Below are 20,305 nucleotides of genomic sequence, written 5' to 3'. Positions count from 1 at the left end.
CTGCATTTGTCTGAGAGCCAAGTTTTGTGTATAATTTGTCTAGAATGGTAGCGGAAAAATATCTCAACAAGCCGACATTAAGAAAGAAAGTTTCAAGAGCAAGTGAACATGCAAAAGTCAAAAAGCTACCATCTTGAGTTAAACTCACGGTGTAAGATATATACTCTTTAGGTGTGGACCCTCGCGAGACGTGATCGACCAGATAAAGTAGCAACGGCGTGCGTCGATCGGTCCGGTGATGGCAGCGGATACGTATCGGATACGTATCGGTATGAACCGTTGCTATAGCAACCGCGACTTTGCGGAACATCCGAAATGATTGAGTGATGCGCGAAATTAGGTCACCGTGGTGAGGGGAGAGCATGGGGGAGAGGGCATCGCCTCGACGCAGCAGAGAGTTCAGCGTGTTTCTCGTCCTCGCAAGCTCTCGCTTGCGTTCTAACTGAAGTTGTGTCGTCCTGCCGATAGGTATCCGCTGCCATCACCGGGCCGATGGTCGCGTGCCGTTGCTACTTTATCTGGTCGATCGCGTCTCGCAAGCAAGCCGAGAAGTGTCCCCACCTAAAGAGCATATATCTTACACCGTGGTTAAACTTTAGCGCAATGACAGGCAACTTATAAAGGTAAAAACTAGTTGTAGTTTTTCTGTGGTGCATGGCATGTACAACGTGATTTATGGGTCCTTTCTAGGCCATCAATATGAGATGTGTTGGCTAGTGCTTGCACGTTTCTCGCATATTTGTATTATACATCCATTGAAGAAAACAGCACTAAAAACACAGACGAGAAGGGAAGACAGGACGAGCACTGACTGGCAACAATTGATTTTATGTATGTGCAGGACTATTGGCCAATAGCACTGTGCCTCAATGACCATTTGCGGGAGCATGCATACGATGTAAAAAATAAGAATGGGAGCAATCTGGCTATTCAGTGCGCCAACTGTGGGTGCGTCCCGTTGCTTCAAGACATAAAGGTTCTGCGCAGATATCGAGAGAATTGTGCCCATGAAATCTTTGAAACCTTTTCGATGAAGTGCAAAGGCCCGTCACGCATCAGCACTCCTTCACTTGTCCTCACCGACAAGGAGTACAGATTTCTCCAGAAGAAATCTTGATGTATTTGTTGGGTTTTCCTTCAGACCCATGCACGACTGGGAATCTTGCTCTCCCCCGCTTTTCCTTCCTTTCCAAGACAAATCTTAGTGCAGGCACAATAAAACTAATTGTAGGCAATCAGCACTCATCCTGTATTCTTCCTTTCTCGCCCATATTTTTTAGCGATGTTTTCTTCAATAGATTCATACCAACAAGCTCACGTTCAAACCCTTTTATGTTATATTATACATGATGCAATAAATACGTTGTAAGAAAAAAAAAAGGAAGTCAAACTTTAGAGCAAGGGTACCGTCTCTGCCTCCCACTTAAGAAGTGCGAGTCAGATTCCCGAGGTTGGTTACTTTCTTTCTTTTGTCGTACTTTCTTTCTTTTGTCTTTATTTTTTCATTTTTTAATTCTAGAGTAAGCATATGTGCATATTTAAATGTTATCACACTATTATCAATCCAAAATGGTACCATAAACAGCTATGTGCTTTGTACGTTAGATATATGCTCGTAGCAACACGGTGAACGCCCGGCGTGGTCCACCTCTTTTTTGTTTCATGTAGTGCAAACCAGCGAACATTATGCATAGTGCTGCTGTGTCTCCATCCACCATGCAAAGTCTATCTTGAAATTTTGCTCCCCATGGCCTAAACTTAACAAGAACTACTACGTAGGAAAGAGACACAGGAACACACTCGGATCAAATCAACCGCTTGCTCAATAGAGCTTGTATACGACTCCCTCGCGAATCTCTCTCAGTGAGCGTGCCCTTTCAGCCTCCGCGACTTTGAGACGCAACTGCAAAACATGTGTCTCGCACTCAAGCTGATCTTTTTTCGCTTCTCGCTCCGCAGCGCATTCTTCTCGTGCTCGCGCCTCCCGCTCATCTAACCACGCTTTTAATTCGGCTCCTTCCAGCCCCATGCGTTCAGCTAAAGCTAACATTTCTCGCGTGCTAGCCATGGTTCCGAGCCGTTAGAATTAACAATAAAATCCAAACGAACGGCTCTGTCCTGTCGCTACATCACCAATTTGAGCTGGAGTCGTATACAAGCTCTATTGAGCAAGCGTTTGACGCGGACTCCAGACTCAGCAGTTCGACATCTGTCTAGTGATTGCCCCGACCACCATCACGGTCTCTTGTTAGAAAAAGGCACGAAATAAGAAGGCAACAGAGAAGTAAACAAGGAACGGGCCAGCCTAGGTCTTGACATTAACCTCAAGGAGGCTGAGAACAGCGCGGGGCGCAGGCAGCAGGCAGCGTCTAATGAAATCGAGGCACGCATGCGCATCTGTGCTAGTAAAAGCACCTTGGATAAAGAGGCACAAATGCCTTCAGAAAGCCCGATTGACTGGGTAATGGTGCGCAGTGGCAGTGACCTCGAAAAGGACACCACCGGCAAGGACGTACGCATGCAAACCATTGCAGGAAAAAGCACACCCAATAAAGAGGCACAGAGAACTCTAGAAAGCCCGACTGATTGGGCAAAGGTTCGCAAAGCCAATGGCCTCGAAGAGTGCGAGGCGAGCGATGAAATGCTCCCCCACTCTTCCGGTGTACCACTTGTGGTGGTGATAAGTGGCCTCAATAGGTTTGAGGACCACTCGAATAGCTCACCCCAAGTGAGGATAAGTTCGCCTGCCTGCAACCCCGAAGGCCACATAGGCCACTGTAAAATGGACACGATTACAGAGCTGCTCAACAAGAAGACAAATACAGAGCTCCTTGGCGAAGAGTCTAGTAAAGACTCCGAGAACGAGACTAGTGACTGGCAAAGTAAGTCGCCGATTGCGTCAGCACCTGGTGATGACGAATGTAGGCAAGTTCTGTGTGATAGCTTGCTTGCGGTTATTGATACATTACACTGTGGTTCGGCTGCAGAATACGGCAATGACATGTCAGAAGGTGAACTCATAGATGTCAGCAGAGTGACTTTGCATTCATGTTATGTCGGGGAAGGCTGTTCAGGTGATAATGGCAACCTGGTCGAGGCTAGCAAAGCAATAAAGCACCTTAGCCAGATCAATCAGGGGCCTACATGCATGCATTTTCAATGTCATGGCAAAACGGCTCCCGTGCTATCATCTCAAACGCAGAAAAGACGCGCTGTTCGTCTTATCTGGGACGGGATAACTTAAGAAGCTGATGAATAGCCGGTTGCTTTCTCAGGATGTTGACCTTGGACAGAAACATCATATTTGTTGTGAATAGAGGACTGCAACTTTGAATTATTTGAAGTGCTTTTTTTGTGAGTGTCGCGCTTTATATGCCCCATGAACTCGTTCGGGACTTAAAGGACTATATGGAGAATGTTTGTATAATGATGAGTGCTACGCTGTTATGACGAGTTTGCTCAGTGAACTTTGCCTGCCTGTGCAACATCGTGAACACACAATATGTCGTGGTTAGAAAAAGTGTGAGCTTGTCGCGCACTGAATGGCAGTTTTTCCTCTGTAAAACTTTGTAAAAAAAGGGGCTTATGTGATGTGTAGTGCGCGACACGGTGTGGTGGTTGGAAACAAGTAGCAGACGACAAGGAGAGCGTGCGCCGAGGGGAATTCCGTGTTGGCTAAAGACAACAATGTCGAAGTGCACGTGAACACGCGGCACAAGAAGAAAACAAAAGAAAGACATCCAATCGCAAGACAACACGAAACCTCAAGCAGCTAATGAGGAAACGACAAATCGGCCAGAGTGGCAGAAAAACAAGGCACGCTGGCAGAAGGGGAGAAGAGTTCCAGAAGCGGCACCAGGAGAAGATCGGCCACCGGACTGGGGATTGAAGACGGGCCGTCGGGTTCTGGACCCGAGCCACCAGTACTTCACCCGACCAGGGCCTCCCGCTAACCCATTCCTGGGCGTCGCCACTCCATCCGTTCGGGAACTACTGCCCGAGGCCGGCGAGCGTCTGCGCCCGTGGGCAGAACGAGAGCTGTCGGGCTACGGGCGCGAGTTCCATGACCAGCTGCCCGGCCAGAACGCCGCCGCAGTCTGCCCGTGTCGCCAAGCCGCCTGCCTTCCTGGGCATCGCCACTCTGCCCGATCGTCAACTGCTGCTGCCCGAGGCAGGTGAGCGTCTGCTACTTGTCTCCAACCACCGCACCGTGTCGCACACTACACATCACACCACGCTTTGCAGGCATGTTAAAGAACATGTTAACCTTTGCTCCTCTCTCTCGTATAAGAAAAATAAACTGAATTGAATACTATTTGTTCAAAAATTTTCATGTGCCATCAAATTTTGGTGATTTTTCGAATAACAACATTGTCAAAATTAACGGGCCCCAAAATGAAGGGATCTTACAGTCATCTTAAGCTACTGCTATTGGTGATATCCGACAACCATCAAATTATGTCAGTAAAATTCGGAAAGTGGGTGTGATCACATAGCAAGGTGCCACCTTGCATACAACTACAGCATCTTCGTTTATGTAAAACCTTGCATGGGAGAGTCTTAAAATTCCTTGGTGATCTGATTTCTTGCTAAGTCCAAGTGAATCATCTTCATAAAGTACCTAAACATGATTATGAGGTTCTCCAATAAAGGTTAGGCTAAATTTACCATTTTAGAGCCACACAAGCAATGTGGCAACATAAATGACATGCAGGTGCAAATGCCGAAGGTTTTTGTTATGTACATGAACATTAGTCCCTCCACTGCAAATGATTCTACAGCTTCGCTGTTCTATACATAGCTGACCTTGTCACAATCGGATCACCAGCGTGATTGGGTCCCCACCGCCCTAATCGTCCTCGTCCAGACAGTCCTGTCCTGCCATGAGGATTCAGAGGCTTGCCGTCGACAACGGCGTATATTCCTTCATGGCTCCGTCTATCAACACTGCCATCCAAGGCATTCCAGCAAGGTGAGAAGTTGGCTCTGTAGGGTGAAATATCCAAAATATCATCACAGCATTTTCTTTGAGAGAACTGCAAGCATTTCTCATTTCTGCTATCAACTGCTTCTTAATCAGCTCAACTTCATCTAGGAATTGAGTATACTTTCAAAATAAGGTTGAAGCTTTAGTGGCAGAAAACACATAAGAGAAGAATTTGCAAGCCAATGAAACCACATTGCATTTGTCTGCTGACTCAGCAGTTGAAGTACAATTAACATGCCATAGTTTTTTTTCCCTTAAGCTTTTCACTCCGTCCACCTCAATTCCATCCCTCAAGTGATGTCCATTCCAAGTACTGAAATAACCAAACAAATAACACATAGCAATCACTCACACTGCTACAGAACTACAATGGCTCAAATAGGGCTAATGGTAGAAACAGATAATGCCGTTATGTTGAAACATAATGAGAAAGTTTAAATACAGGCACATTAAGAATGCAGTGGTCAAATGACGATTCAATAATTATTTAAACGAACTGCACCCATAATGTCACTTCCGTCATCACCTTAATTAATGGCTCTGTTTGCTCTGGACAAGGTCCCTCTTAGGGAGGGGGGGGTGAAAGAAAAAACTACGGGCACTTAGGCATTTCCTTGCCTTTTCCCTGTGCTCAGTTAACTGTTACCTATAAAAGGATTTGCCATGCAGATCGAGCAGACATTTTTCATTCTTTTCTAGCCTGGTATAAAACTTAACAATGCCTCGCCTCCTTTGACAACACAGAGATCAGAGCATCTGATACTGTAACCTGCTCCAGAAATTCATACTTCACAGTGACTGCAGCAACATCTGACAGTTCCTTTATACCCAAAAAATGAAACCTAAAGCAAATTTTTTTTTTAATATTCCAGTCATTTCAGCTACAAAGAAAATGAAGAAACAGACATTGCAGCATAAAACGGCAACATAAAACAAACTTTTTCATGTTCTGTGCCGCAGACCAGCACCGGTGTGTGCGTGTCACTCTTTCGTGTCCCTGTCTATCTTGCATTACGTTCTTTTTTTTTTTCCAATGAATCAAAAACACACCCAAGCTTCCACGCTAAGTAGAAATGACAACCTGGGGCATTGGCTGCTGCTCAGTGTACAAAAGTCTCAATCTTCCAGCTTTGGCATTTAAAGAAACACTGACACATATTTTCGTTGAAGTTGCCGAAACTCTACCACACGTTCCTCGCACTTAAGAAAATGGCACTTGGCAAGTATGAAGGTTGAGAAACATTTATATTTTAATTTGATACTAAAGTTGGTCTCTATATGGTGGACCTGGCGTCATCAACATTATTATCGTGACAACATAACACTGAGCAAGTTTTGCTGATATCGTGTAGCAATGTGGTTCAGTATGATGATATTGCTCGTAAAAAATTAAAAAAGCACTGCGCATATTTCTTCGGATTGCGCCCACATGCAGCAGCTGCAGCTCTCAGAGGGATGAGTGAGCTACTGTATCATGTCATCCCGATTAATCCATTTCTTGTGTACCTGCAGAAAAAAAAAAACTTACATTGCGGGGTTTAACACATTGAAACTCCACAGAGGGTTATGAGAGATGCCGCAGTGTGTATAGTGGAGGGCTCTGAATCAGTTTTGACCATTGCAGTATCTTTAGCATGCACTGAAATCTACGTACATGCATGAACTTTATATATGAAAAGGAACAAACAAGCATGAGACCGGTGATAATCAGTGGTCACTTATTGTGCCACAACTAGGCAACTGTGAGATATCGGCAGCACCAATACTTCCTCCTGCCCACCACATCAGCCCCCTCCTAGCATTATATGAAGTGCCAAATAATGGTTTGCCATCCTGCATACACAACAAAAATGAAGAATACTGTTCTGCTCGCCTAACAGAAAATTCCTGGTGCCGCTACTACTGAAAGGTATAGCCTGGCACCCTTCCTATTTATTTTTTTTTAAATTTATTTATTTCAAAATACCTGACAGGCCCCATGAGGAGCATTGAGTAAGGGGGGCATCACTGCAAGACAGTTTTACACGTGAATTCCGAGACTCGAGGACCACAAAAATGAGTAGAAATCATCGTCGCAAAACAGGGTTACAAATGAAGAAGATGCGGTAGCGTACAAAACATCGGCTAAATGTTATCATGCATATTGCTCGCGCACATATCGAACATCGTGTAAGAAAATGTGGATTTCAAAGTATGAAAAAAAAAAAAAAAACAATACTAACAATACGCAGATAAACAGAAATAACAGTTCAGGGTGGTGTACAAAATACCGAATAAATTTTACCAAGCATATTGTTCACGCACATAATCAAACATCGCATAAGAAAAGTTTGAAAGGGAAACAAAAGTCAGCGTGACGTTACATAAAAATAAAGAGCATGACATTCAGAATGACACATTTTTAGGACAGGAACTGCAAGTTCAGGAGTTTCCTAAATTTATCTCGGTCCGTTTGCATGACAGTGCTGTCAGGGAGGGAATTCCACAAGCGGATGGCTCGTGGCAAAGCCAACAAATTAAATGCATCCGTGTTTCTGTAGATGCGAGTGAAACTTATCATTATTCAGTCGTTGTGATATGCAACTTGCACGTTCCAGCAGCAAAGACGATGACTTCATTTGATGAACATATTTATGGAACAAGGACAGCAATGCCACGTCACGACGACTACTTAGTGCAGGAAGCGAAAGGTCAAGTTTAATTCGAGTTATGCTTGACTGCCTATTGTAATTGCGGGAAATGAATTGACTAGCTCGGTTTTGGATGGCTCCTATGTTTCTTCTTATGTTTCTTCCATGTTTCTTCTTATCAATTGCAAGACTAACCATGCTTCTTCTTATCATGTTTAGTCTTGCAATTAAGACAGGACCATACATCTTTTTTTCAATTTTCTTGTCTATGATATTCCAACATATATGAGAGAGGATCCTAAACACCACTTCGTCAAATTGCCACTTTTTTAGCCATTCCACTCTTTTCAGTTGCCTTCACTGTTTGACACAGTGACGGGAATGTCTGCTTAGTTATTCAAAAGATCTTTTTAGGTTCCATGCGGTTTTCTTGGTAAACGGTAAAATCAGTGCTTTTCTTCTTCCTTTATTTTCCTCCATAATTTTCATTAGTCTGTAGTAACTCAATCTTTTGTCTCCTCATTAGCCCTGCTATACTCAAGCTGTGCTTTACAATTATATTTAGTTTATATACCTTTTTTCTTCTTATTTCGTGCTGGGCAGCTTAGTCGCATTTGGTTTAGTTAGGTGATTAGCAATTAGCATGCTTAACAGGATCTTCAAACAAAAGTTCACCGAACCGGCATATGTATCAACAAGAAAAATAAATAAGAGAACGTCCAAAAAACTATCGCACGAGAACGATTAGCTTGAACTACGTTCTTTAAATAGTTTTCAAACAGCGCGTGACAACGCGAAAATAGCGTTTTCTACCCTAGTTCGGGGTCTGCCCAAGGCTTGGACGAGAGGGCGGGTATACTGAACTCAGGTGGCTTGTAATCGGGCCACTCCGCAGTCCAGGGCACCTTGTTATCTGGTACGTATAAGCGCTGCACGTTCGTTCCAGGATAAGTCGCACCCCGACATTTGGCATGCACACGCATTGTCGTTGGCACGAACGTCTACAAGGAGAAGAAGGAGGAGGAGGCAATGTCAGGCATGTTGAAAAAAAGAGACCAAAACTTCGCATAGAGCACAAGCGAACCAACGAACACACCGTCGCATGCACTTACAGATAAGGAGAAAAGAACTTTCAGCAAATTTTGTGTCCGCATCGGACGCCCTTACATCACGACAGGGATACTGGGAGAGTGCTGTGCAAACTGTCAACATGAAAAAACTGCAGTAATTTACTGCAGCCGCTTTTACAGCTTGACTTTTCCGAAACAACTTTTTACTACTTTCGTATTCTTTCGGCTCTACGCGGCTCTTGGCTGCGGCGGGAACGTACAGCCAAAGCCAGGTTGATTGATGATGATATGTCCTACCACAAGTCCTACTTATGCTTAAAGCTATGTCAAAAATGAGCTCCCGCACGGGCGCGTAAAACTGTTTTCACATTTGCCACCAGGTGCACTAAGTTGCCTGTTAGGCAGGTTTTGACGTGTCTGCGATATCGCAGAGGACGATGTCGAAAACGGCGCGCTTTCCTTCGAAAGTTCTCAAACGTGAATATCTTGTTATCCTTACTAAAGCTTTACTTACCAGTCCTAGCAAGTTCCCGTCGAATGTTTACTTATGTCTCACTTTCTTCCAGAAAAAAATGGACCTTCACAGGGCGAGCGACGAGTCATGCACGGGGATCACATGTCGGAGGTGTCGGTGCGGTCTCAACGCGGTTAGTTTCGATGCACTTCGAAATTTCAGGCTTTCTTCGCGATACTTCGCTGAATGGGCCTTGTTCCAAACATGCGCGCCTTCATGATAGGATGAACGCAGGCGTCAGTTTATGGGAGGTCTCGCTACATAGAGACAGTCAAATCTCGCTTCCTAAAGTCGTGCTTAGTTTAAGTGCCCATCATGTGCTGTGTAGAGCTATGGTCTTTCAGCGAACTTGATTTAAACCTCCATTTCATGTGGTGCATTTGTTTCGTATTAGTGGTTTTCATCAGTCACACTTCCACCTATGGGTAAAGTTGAACGAATTAAGGTTACGCAGCCTTAAATTCTCGAGTGATGCTTGAGACTGGGTGACAGGAAGCCAGCACTACTTGAAACCACGTTTGAAATCATGCGTAACATCATTTGAGCACTTTGTACACTTGTTTCAGTAGTTTTCATAAATTATACCATAAACCCACCGTAAATATGTGCAAGAACTGTTTAGCAAAGTGCGTTTGCGGGGGAGAATTGCTGGTAAGCCATGTTACTAAAAATATGAAACCAGTGTAAAAATATGCGAGTACAGAGAAGGCGGCGATGGAAGCTATGTTTTTGCTATTAAAATCTTTACTGTGTGACAGGGAAACTGGGAAACTGTTAGTCTATTAAAAGGTAATTAATCGTAAGCTAACATTGTGCACTAGTACACAGATCATGTCGCAAGCGTGGCCATGCAGATTAGTGTTTTTGTCAAGTATGTGGGTCTTCATTCTTTTACAAATATGAACCACACTCGCGTAAATTAATCCTTTAATTCTTTCACGTTTTTCTATTAATATCTTGTATATATTTTAGGTCGGTCGTTCACGTCTATCAAGGTATTTGACGACAACGATGAGTACAAAAAAGGAACCTACCTCTGTTCTCTTGCCAAGAAGGCTGGTCTTATCCTTAATTCCGGAAGAAAGCACAACACCTTGAGTGAGTATAACACCATAACCATGTGATTTTGTTGGACTTAGGTTTTTTTATGTTGAGACTGTTCTTGAAGAGGCTCAGCTTATTTACAAGCTCAAATACAAGACAGGGCATATAGCATGCACCAAGGAGACAACGTGAACACAGGATTTCCTTGCAGGAAATTCTACATAACGCAAAAGGCAGGATATGTGACTTCAGAAAAGATGTGAAGTATAGTTGACAGGGAAGATGTAAGCTCACAGCGTTGGAATTGTGTTGCAAAGCATGAAGTTCCAGGATCAATTCTCTGTCATGGCAGCTGCCTTCCAATGGAGGTGCAAAAATGAGCATGTGTTTAGCTGCATTTTAAAGAACACTGAGTGGCTAAAACTATTCAGGAGCCTGCTGCTTTTTTGTCCCTCATTGGCCAACATGCAGCTTTTGGACATTAAGTCCACAAAACACACAGGGGCTAAATGCATGTCTTGGGTCTGAAGAAAATGGAGAACAGAAGTATTGTGAAAGAGTAATTCACCTATCTAACCTGATTGATATTTTGCCTGTGTCTCTGAGAAGGGGAGAATCTGCAAAATATAGAGAAACCACCTGTTTAAGGAGTAGTCTCTACACATTGGCAGAGTGTTTTCATAACTTCTTCTTTTTAGGTCACAAAACTTCTATTAAAAAGTTTACTATGGCACCCAAATGAGTCGCAATGTGGCACAGCTTCGTTTAGATGAGCTGGACTCACCCAGAACTGTCTGGATTAGCAGCACCATCAACAGAAAGTTTTAGCTTGTCCATATATCTGCTTCACAGAATACTGGGTTAGCAGAGGCGTGGACGGCAGTAATAACGCTGGCAGTGATATCTTATGGTGTCTGTCCAGCCACAAAGCGTTAGAAACATATTTGTATCGCATAGGCATTCTTGTCGAAGGAAAATAAAGGACAGCACTTTAACAAATATGTGGCTGTTGATGTTATACACCAGCAGCTAAGTGAAGTGCGGCTGCTTGCTCACTGCAGTAATAGCTGTGTCCTCGCTGGTTAAACTCGGCACCACAAGATGGTGTCACCTGTGGGGCTGTCCATCTCCATGCGTCTGGTAACCTGGTATGTACTGTAAAGAGTAATATGTATACGGACAAGCTAAAGCTCTCTATTAACATTTTTAAGAATTTCACCATAACCGTGAACCTATAATCTTTTTCCGCGAGGGCTGCCTTATGGCATAAGAAAAACTTGAAAAAAAGCTTATCCACTCTTTTAAGTCTCTGCTGCAACTTTAAACAATGCATAAAACCTGACAAGGCTTCTCCAATAAGTATTCATTCATTTATTGCAATGCAATGGTGCTATTTGCATTTGTGGACCGCCCACTTGAGCCCATGGTTACACAAAAGTAAAAACTGCATTGACAAGGTTATGCATACAGTACGCATGTAATACTGCATCATAAAGTAGAAGTAAAAACACATGTACTTGAATTATGTGTTTTCTTGTAGAATTTCAATGCTTTGTCAAACTCTAGGTGCTGACTCTACCACATTCAGCAGGGATTTCACTCAAAGTTTAAAAGAACATCCTGAATATCCTCAGGTGAGCACACTATATATATATATATATATATATATATATATATATATATATATATATATATATATATATATATATATGTTTTCATTACAACACCTTTTTTGTAGCTATTACGGCAACAGATTATACATACTGGTTGTCACTCTTACCTCTGCATCAATATAATTTGTTTTCATCTGTTTGTTCAGGTTGTTGCAGAAGTCCTGAAAGAAATCAAGGAGTATTTGGATAACAAAGACAGGTAAAGTTTCCTGCTTATTGTATGAGCATTAGCTGTGAAAATTTAGTTAGGATCTTTTGTGCCTTGTAGTTGCTACTGATAATTGCATTTTAGATGCTTTCTGTCATCTCTTCATTGTTGCTCATATGTTGTGTTTGCCTATGCTGACCTATATTACACTTCCAAATAGTTAACGAGAAGAAAGGGAACTGACGGGCCCGATTTTTGTTAATCATATCATAATAAGCCAACTAACAATGACACCAAGGCCAACATAGGGGAAATTACTTATACTTACTAATTGAATTAAAGAAATGATAAATTTGTGGAAATGAAAATGGATGAAAAAACAACTGGCCGCAGGTGGGGAACGATCCCACGTCTTCGCATTACACGTGCGATGCTCTTACCATTGAGCTACTGCGGCGCCGTTTTCCCTTCCACTTTCTGGGGTATTTATGTCTTACAACTAGAAGTAACCCTGGGAGTGTTAGCCAGCGCCACCACTCACAAACCTAGGCGGCGGATGTGGAACATCCTTTCTGCCGCAGGCGTCATGAGTACGGGATGTTTTTGGGTTAAGGCAACTGATCAATAAACCCACATATGCTATCTGAAGGCCTTCAGGCAGCATATGTGGGTTTATTGACTAGTTGCTTTCACCCAAAAAGATCACATACTCGCACTTACACTCTGCCAACAACCGCGCTCGTTGCTCGCTCGCACCGTCTCTTATCTCCACACGGCTCTGACCTTTATGCGCCGTGCATTCGCCGCTCAGCTTCTGTTGAAGCGATAGACCGCACGTACCTTCGCCGCTGCGGCGTATCCGCTTGCTGCCAGAGTTTTGAAGGTCGTTGTCTGCAGTCATTCAGTGTGATCTATTCGTGTTTGTTTGTGCGCACTCACACCACGCTTGTTCATTCAGTTAGTAATAGTCGGGCCACATTTTCCAACGCACGCTACACATGCAATGCTGTCCGGATCGGCAGTGCAGCCCTACAGGTGTGTCCCTTCGCACGCGCGCTGCCCACGGGAAGCGCTTCTCATCAACACCACCGTTTCACACGCGCCTTGTCGTGGTCATCGAGTCTCTCTTCATGTCGGTCTACTTACGCCGCAGCACACCTGTTTACTTAATCAGCTCATGTTTACTACAGTTCATATTGCTACCAAAGCCGCTCACCTTACTTCGTATGACATTGTTGTGTTGCTATCGCATTCATTGCTTCGCCCTTAGGGCGAAACTGTGACATTTTTCTCTGCTTCATAGATTTAGGTCATATTGAAGGGCCCCTCACCATGTTTGGGTATTGCAAACCGACAAGCACAGTGCGTTGATCACAGTTTGATGATTGTGCCTACAAAGTATCGAAAGATGGCCCATGCACACTTCCTCGGGAGGGAGCCCCACTTCCTGCCAGAATGTCACACAAACATCGATGTCACACAAACAAATGTCTCAACATCAGGTGCACCTCCTGTAATTTCACTTTTTGTGGCACATGACTTCAGCAAATCATCCGCTGTAGAATGTGCAAAAATGACACTGCAAGTGCACGGCACTATAAAAAAGGAAGAGAAGAAAAAAAGAAAGTGGGCCCGTGACGTAGAGATGACGGGGCCCTCGGCTCTGGTGTGGGAGAAGGCAGGGAAGGCATGTCGCTTACAGATGCTAGTTTGAAGCAAAGAGAGAGAGTGTCTATGTGAGCAGTGAAGGTTGCCACCTGGCAGCATAACGACGCAATGTTTTCAGTTGCTCCTATCTCCTCTAATAACAAACCAATTTTTTTAATTCTTGTAAAATTCTTTCTAGACGGCACTTTACCACTTCCTGTGTAAAAGCAAAATTTCCAAGTGGACCTGGTGAGGCGCCCCTTAAAAACCTCGAAATGGTCGAAATTAATCCACAGCCTTTCACTAGAGTGTTCCGTCTGTAAAAATAGTATGAATAAGTTATGCAATTTAAGTTATGATTAAAATAAATAATCTTGCCTTTATTTTATCTAGACAAGCTCAAGCCTTCACAATACTTCCACCGATGGCTTATCTCCCTCAGTGACTTGTGGTTGTTCAGTGACTACGCCTTTTGCTCAGCATAATATTTGATTACATTCGTAGCAGCTGCTTATGACAAGGGAAAATTAAACAACATCTATGTCTGAGGTTTTGGTGTTCTTTAAAGAACTCAGACTGATAAAAATTCATCCAGAGGGCCTCTTTACAGTACTGTTTCTCAAAACTATTGTCCGCAGGCCCGAGCAGGTCTTATGAAAGTTCACTTTGTTTTAAAGGAATGCCCTATTGATATGCCGTTGGTAAGCATTGTTTGCCAAAAGAGTGTGTCTGCTGAAGTATGCATTTAGAAATGGGACCTTCCGTGTGAAGCTCCATTGTCCACATTGTTCGAGGTCATATTGCAAACATGAAACATAATTGGTGTTGAAATCAACATAGGAGTTACATTGCCTTCATTTTTATGTTATATCAGCAATCTTGTCTCTGGCATGCAATGATACATTTCTCATTGATTCTATGTGAGTGGGAAAATGCAAGGCACCTAAAAACCATTATGGCTGCGGCAGCATGCATTAGGTTGTCATGGCCCTGTGTTGGTTTCTGTTCTTTGCATACTTCTGTATTAAAAATGAAAGTAGGAAACACTTCCAGGTGCACCTTTGTATGGTCTTTGAATGTGTCAAAACCTCCATAATGACCGGAAGTTTGCAAACTGCTGCACTACAATGTACTTGCATGCTAAGGTGTTGCTTTGCAGCATAAAAGCCCTTCAACCAATCCTTTGTCAGCCTTGTTTCAGTCATAACCACTTCATGCTCATTCATTTGTTGTATCATAGGGTCAATGACATTACAAGTTATTCCTTGCCTTCATTTCAGGTTGCAAAAAGCACTTACAGTGACTTACCAGGATTTGGATGACAACAGGTGAGCAAAAAAAATTGCCCCATTCATGGATTACACATGGTTGCATGCTTCTGGAGACAAACCTGGTTGTCTTTGCTTGGTTGGTTTACAAGTTTTGCCTGGAATGTCTGAAAGCATTGGAAATGTCACTTTTTGTAATTGCTGTTAAACTAAGTTAACTGTTAAGTTTTGCTACCTCTGACATAGTTTGCTCCTGAGTCCACTTGTTGAATCCAGTGTTTCTGCCATGAATGGAAGGCCGTATTCCTGTGGCCATATTCTGTAACCATATTCTGTATTTTTTGCTCTTCTTGCCTCACCTGCCACAATGGTTTAGTGGCTGCGGCGTTCCGCTGCTTAGCACGAAATTGCGGATTCGACTGCCGGCCACGGCGGGATGCGTCTTGATGGGGGTGAAATGCAAAAACGCTGATGTTTTTTTTTTTCATTTAGGTGCGCATTAACTCCTTAATTGTTTCAGATGAGCTCAGCTTGTCACCACGATCCTAGGGATGGTAATATCGATGAACGATTAATCGATTAATCGACGAAAAGTACGCCGCAAAACGATTAATCGTCATCAATGTCTACCTTTAATTTAATCGGTTTAATCGATGAAAGCAGTTCGATTAATCGTTTTCCAGACAGTGACTAAAGTGGCGTGAAAATTTTGAAATCGTACTATAGAATGCAGAGCACGAGCAACGACAGCGCGGCTGCGAAGACCGAGAGCGACTGTCAACTGTTTTCCCCGAGTCCTGCCGAGATTGCCAAGCGTTTCCCCGCTTTAAGCACACGTCACACAGGCTGCCTGGGGCCGGAGAGAGGCCGCCCCCCGTGGAGGAAGAAATGAACTAGGAGAGATCATTACGTGAGGCAGCAAGTCTTGGAAAGCGAACTCATCGACAAGCCATTTCCTTCGCTCTTTACCTCGCAGTATAGGGTCAACACGTGACCCTGAGAGACAACGTATTGGCCGATAATGTTTGGTTCGCAGTAGTTTCAAATCGGTGCGCACCCGTTCAGCTGCGCTGCTGCCCTGCACCCGGCAGCATTAAACCTACCGCGCGCTCTGATGTGGCGATCACGTGTTGGGCCGTTACTTCTTGATGTCAGTCGTGCTGCAATGCTCTCTTCTAATTTCTCCTTCCTCCACGCCCACCCTCCTCAGTAAGTGCCATTTTTAACATACAGGGTGTTCCTTTTTAAGTTTTATGGAATTTTTAGAAATCGCTTGTGGCAGGTAGCATAATTGTTATCATTGATGAGGCGGACATTATTACGAGAAATTGAAACACATATTCGACTAATTAATAAATATTACTAATTAACTTCATAGTTAATTAATTTACGACGTATATTGAAATTTACCAATTGCAGCCGGTGAAGTTATTTATTTATTTATTTCACATACTTTCCAGGCCCGAACGCGTTACAGAAAGGAGTGGAGTCAAAAACAAAAAATAATGCAGCAAAAATACAAACCAAAAATATTAACAATATGCATTCGAACAGTGGTCTTGAAGTTGGTAGAGTCGGTGATGAGTGCGACTGATGCGGTAACGCGATTCCAGTCCGTGCTTGTCCTAGGGATGAATGAGTCACTGTACCGGTTTGTGCGGCACAATGTCACCCCGATTTTGAGGCTGTGGTCAGTGCGGGACGAAATATAAGTAGAGTAGCTGTCTGGGTCAGTTGGTACATACTGAATAGTAAAAACCAGTCAAAAGACGAAGGACAGAGAAGAGACGTGGCACACACGACGACTGGAAAACCAGTCGTCGTGTGTGCCACGTCTATTCTCTGTCCTTCGTCTTTTGACTGGTTTTTACTATTCAGTACGAAATATAAGACGGAGGGGCAAGAAGGGTTTCTTTTAGAAGGGGGTTCAAATGAAAAACTTTGTGAAAAAGGGAAAGACGGGAACATTTGCGGTGTGACGAAAGATCAGGTAAGTTAAGAGTTCATTTCATTGATGAGATACTTGCATAGCGAGAATAATTAGATAAGACAAAGCGTGCACCGCGGTTTTGAATACTTTCTAGTGTAGAAACTAATGAAGACTGAGTCGGATCCCAAATGGCTGAAGCATACTCCAATTTGCAGCGAACTAAAGTTTTGTAAAGAGTTAGCTTCAGGGACGAAGGGGCAGAGCTAAAATTACGGCGCGAGTAACCAACCATACGGTTAGCGTTATTAGCAACATAGCCAATATGCGAATGCTAAGAAAGGTTATTTGATATGTGAAGGCTGAGATGCTTGTAAGAAGTAACTGACGTCACAGGTGCACCATTAATAAAGTACGTGTGCATGACAGTGTTACGAGATATTCGCATGACCTTGCATTTATTTTAATTTGTTTGCATGCACCAATTAGAACACCACTCAGTTACGCGGTTAAGGTCGTCCTGCAGTTCTTGGGAATCGGAAGAATTAGGAATTTTACGGTAGAGAACACAGTCACCTGCGAATAGCTTTATGGAAGAACAAAGAACGCAGTTCGGAAGATCGTTAATATAGATTAAAAAACATCGCCCAAGCACTCCGTACAGATGGTTAACCAGAGAAGCTGAAACGTGCGGCCCCGATGTTTAGCAGTGGGTTAATGCCGACGATGTATTGAAGAGTTTCTCAAATATTGGCTGCTTGTTTGTGTTTCTAGTGGAACGCAAGCGCCAATGGCGGGCGGACGCTGCTAACCACGACGCCGAGCTAACTCGAGATATCGAACGCATGCGACAACGGCGAGCCGAGGAGGCGGCGTTGCGGCCAGAGCAGCGTCAACGTGGCAATGGCGGGAACGCGTTCGCCGGGGCAATGCCCGCTTTCGGCGGGAGTTTCTCGGGCGGCATTTTGGCTTCGGCTGCGACGAAACGTCCACGTTGAAATCACGAGGTGGAACGCAAGCGCCAATGGCGGGCGGATGCTACGCCGAGCTAACTCGAGATATCGAACGCATGCGACAACGACGAGCCGAGGAGGAGGCGTTTCGGGCAGAGCAGCGTCAACGTGGCAATGGCGGGAACGCGTTCGCTAACGATGTAAATAACGGCGCTAGCTGCCAATGGCGCGCGCGCTTGGGTGCGACGTAGAGAACGACGTAATGACGCCGCAGCCAATGGAGACGTTTATCGAAACATGGGACGAATGGTTTTTCGTTTCGCCTAGCCATATACAGCTTTCGCTGTAAAAGAGAAGTGGACCGAGGACTGAGCCTTGATGAACACCTGCTGGTACATTAGAAAACAGGCGTATTCACTTGTCAGGCGTATCCACTAGGAACTAATTTCCAGATTTTGGAACTGAGGTTTGAACAACGAAAAAAAAAAACAAGGACACGAAGAAACAAATACCACAAACAAGCGCTTGTTTGTGGTATTTGTTTCTTCGTGTCCTTGTTTTCTTCGCGCTGTTCAAACCTCAGTTCCAAATTATGAACCAACTAGCCCTCATCAAGAACTTACTGAATTTCCAGAATGACACCAGTTCGGAGATATGCACCATCAAACTCGCCGTAAAGAAACGCTGTTGTTGCACTTACATTTTTACCAAAATGCCTTGAAGTACAAAAGTAACTGGAATGCCCATGTATTTCGTCCCACACTTTGAGAAATAATATCTCGAAACTGGTGTCATCCTGTAAATTCCTTTCAAGTGGGTCTTGCGAACTCATCGGCTACAATTCATAAATTGTAATATGTTTCGTAAAGTAATTAACTAAGAAGTTCATTACTCAATGTTTGTTAATTAGTCAAATATGTATTTCAATTTTTCGTGCTACTAATGTCCGCCTCTTCGAATAACCCAGCTCAACGATAAGAATTATGCTACCTGCCACAGGCAATTCTGAAAAATTCCGTAAAACTTAAATATGAACACCCTGTATATTGTTTATTCCTTCACTAGTCCCTAGTGGCAATTATAGTTGGCCTTCAAGAAGTCAAACATTATTCTTTATCAAAGGTTATACCCTTGTATTTCTTATCCTGGTTCCACCTTTCAATCGTTATAATGGGTACTTACGTGAGTAGATAACTGTGTTTCAGCCTTTTTAAAGCGCCGGAAAAAAAAGTCGATTAATCGATTAATCGACGAAAAGCCCCGCATCGAAAGCGATTAATCGATTATAGGCTAAACCGACGAACGATTAATCGTTAATCGATTAAAATATTTAATCGACCATCCCTACACGATTCTGGTGAATTTCTGTTTGGACGGGCTGAGATAACCTGTTTTCAAAGCGATTTGGATGAACTCAGCATGTCCACTTAGTTTTTCTTTTACTGCATAGATGGCTGCAGTGCCAGCATTCGAAACTGACGTTGTTTCCTCTCTTTTTTGTTTTACTATATAGTAGATGTCAGCACTTTTTCAGTGCCTCGAAGGCCGCATTGATTCAGGCTTTGTGTTCTACAACATAGATGGTAACCATTTTGTCAGCGCTGGAGGGGCGCATTTATTTCGATCTTTATTTTCTGCTACATAGATGGCAGCACTTTGGCAGCATTCAAAGACTGCGTTTTAGAATCGCGCGCTTTTTTCACCGTTTGGCAGATTTAGAACGATGCCGTCTGCCACTGACAGCTTACACGTGAGTTGCGTGTGCGAAAGAAAACCGATGCTCGAATCTGATAGTGAATATTAGAGCGAAAGCAATGCATTAGAATTTGTTCTTCGTGCAAAGAGGATGATCGTGGTTTTCTCATCGCTCCTTCTACCAAAAGTGATGATTCGGAAAGCAGAGATGACATTGACTTAGCCTGAAAGTGGTGCAGTGTGGACACCGACAGCCCCCATCCTTGTCCTGAGGGGAGCTGTCATGCAAGAATGCATGAAAAACTTTCTTGGGGGAAGAACTTTGCTTTGCAAAATAGTTGATTTTGAAACAGGGTAAAAAGAAGCATTTTTCCTTGTTTCTAACCGTACCGCTTGTGGCAATGACAAGTACATACATGTTACATAGTGGAAAGCTAAAATGAGGTTCTGAAGCAAATTGGTTGAAAAAGCTTTAGAAGGGTTTTCTATGGAGTGAAGCTTGAAAATAAGCCATAAAAAACAACACAAGGTCACTTTTGGTCAAAAGTATAAAACACGTAAGGGGTTAAAGAACCAAAGCTGGTCAGAACTAATCCATAGGCCTCGACCACGCCGTCCCTAATAACTCACTGTGCAGTTTTGCGATGTTACTCCTTTTGCCTTTGTCATTAGTTCAGATGAAGCCATGCTTCTGCTGTCTCTGGGATTGGTGAATCAGTGAGACGGTTGACAAAAAAATAATTATACAT

At 43.5% G+C, this 20,305-nt stretch overlaps 2 protein-coding genes and 1 non-coding gene across 11 annotated transcripts in view; 1 reads left to right on the top strand and 2 right to left on the bottom strand.

The window, feature by feature from the left end:
• The window catches only part of LOC119441814 (ADP-ribose pyrophosphatase, mitochondrial), a 234,038-nt gene that overhangs the window by 11,628 nt on the left and 202,105 nt on the right, over positions 1 to 20,305 (bottom strand). Inside the window, exons 1-3 of one of the 9 annotated variants that reach the window (XM_037706439.2) lie at positions 8,785 to 8,943; positions 8,431 to 8,618; positions 4,807 to 4,986 (exon numbers count right to left, since the gene is read on the bottom strand). The exons of 4 other annotated variants lie outside the window; for them this stretch is intronic. In XM_037706439.2, coding sequence (XP_037562367.1) covers positions 4,807 to 4,986; positions 8,431 to 8,618; positions 8,785 to 8,829 — 413 coding nt within the window. In that variant the 5' untranslated portion in view covers positions 8,830 to 8,943. Of the gene's footprint in view, positions 1 to 4,806; positions 4,987 to 8,430; positions 8,619 to 8,729; positions 8,944 to 20,305 lie in introns of those variants that run through there. 4 more of the 9 variants (XM_037706440.2, XM_049661645.1, XM_049661647.1 and 1 more) reach the window with 4 other exon arrangements.
• Positions 9,032 to 20,305, top strand: part of LOC119441812 (Fanconi anemia group D2 protein homolog) — a 93,722-nt gene continuing 82,448 nt past the window's right edge. The window contains exons 1-6 of the mRNA XM_037706438.2: positions 9,032 to 9,164; positions 9,254 to 9,334; positions 10,174 to 10,299; positions 11,812 to 11,879; positions 12,065 to 12,117; positions 14,994 to 15,041. Coding sequence (XP_037562366.1) covers positions 9,125 to 9,164; positions 9,254 to 9,334; positions 10,174 to 10,299; positions 11,812 to 11,879; positions 12,065 to 12,117; positions 14,994 to 15,041 — 416 coding nt within the window. The 5' untranslated portion in view covers positions 9,032 to 9,124. The remainder of the gene's footprint in view (positions 9,165 to 9,253; positions 9,335 to 10,173; positions 10,300 to 11,811; positions 11,880 to 12,064; positions 12,118 to 14,993; positions 15,042 to 20,305) is intronic.
• Positions 12,452 to 12,523, bottom strand: Trnat-ugu (transfer RNA threonine (anticodon UGU)). Its single transcript has one exon. It is a non-coding gene; the product is annotated as a tRNA-Thr (tRNA).

Source organism: Dermacentor silvarum, chromosome 2 (assembly GCF_013339745.2).
Source record: "Dermacentor silvarum isolate Dsil-2018 chromosome 2, BIME_Dsil_1.4, whole genome shotgun sequence".
In the NCBI taxonomy this organism is placed as follows: Eukaryota; Metazoa; Arthropoda; class Arachnida; order Ixodida; family Ixodidae; genus Dermacentor; species Dermacentor silvarum.
Note: the sequence above shows the minus strand (reverse complement) of the source record. Positions and strands in the feature narration are given on the sequence as shown.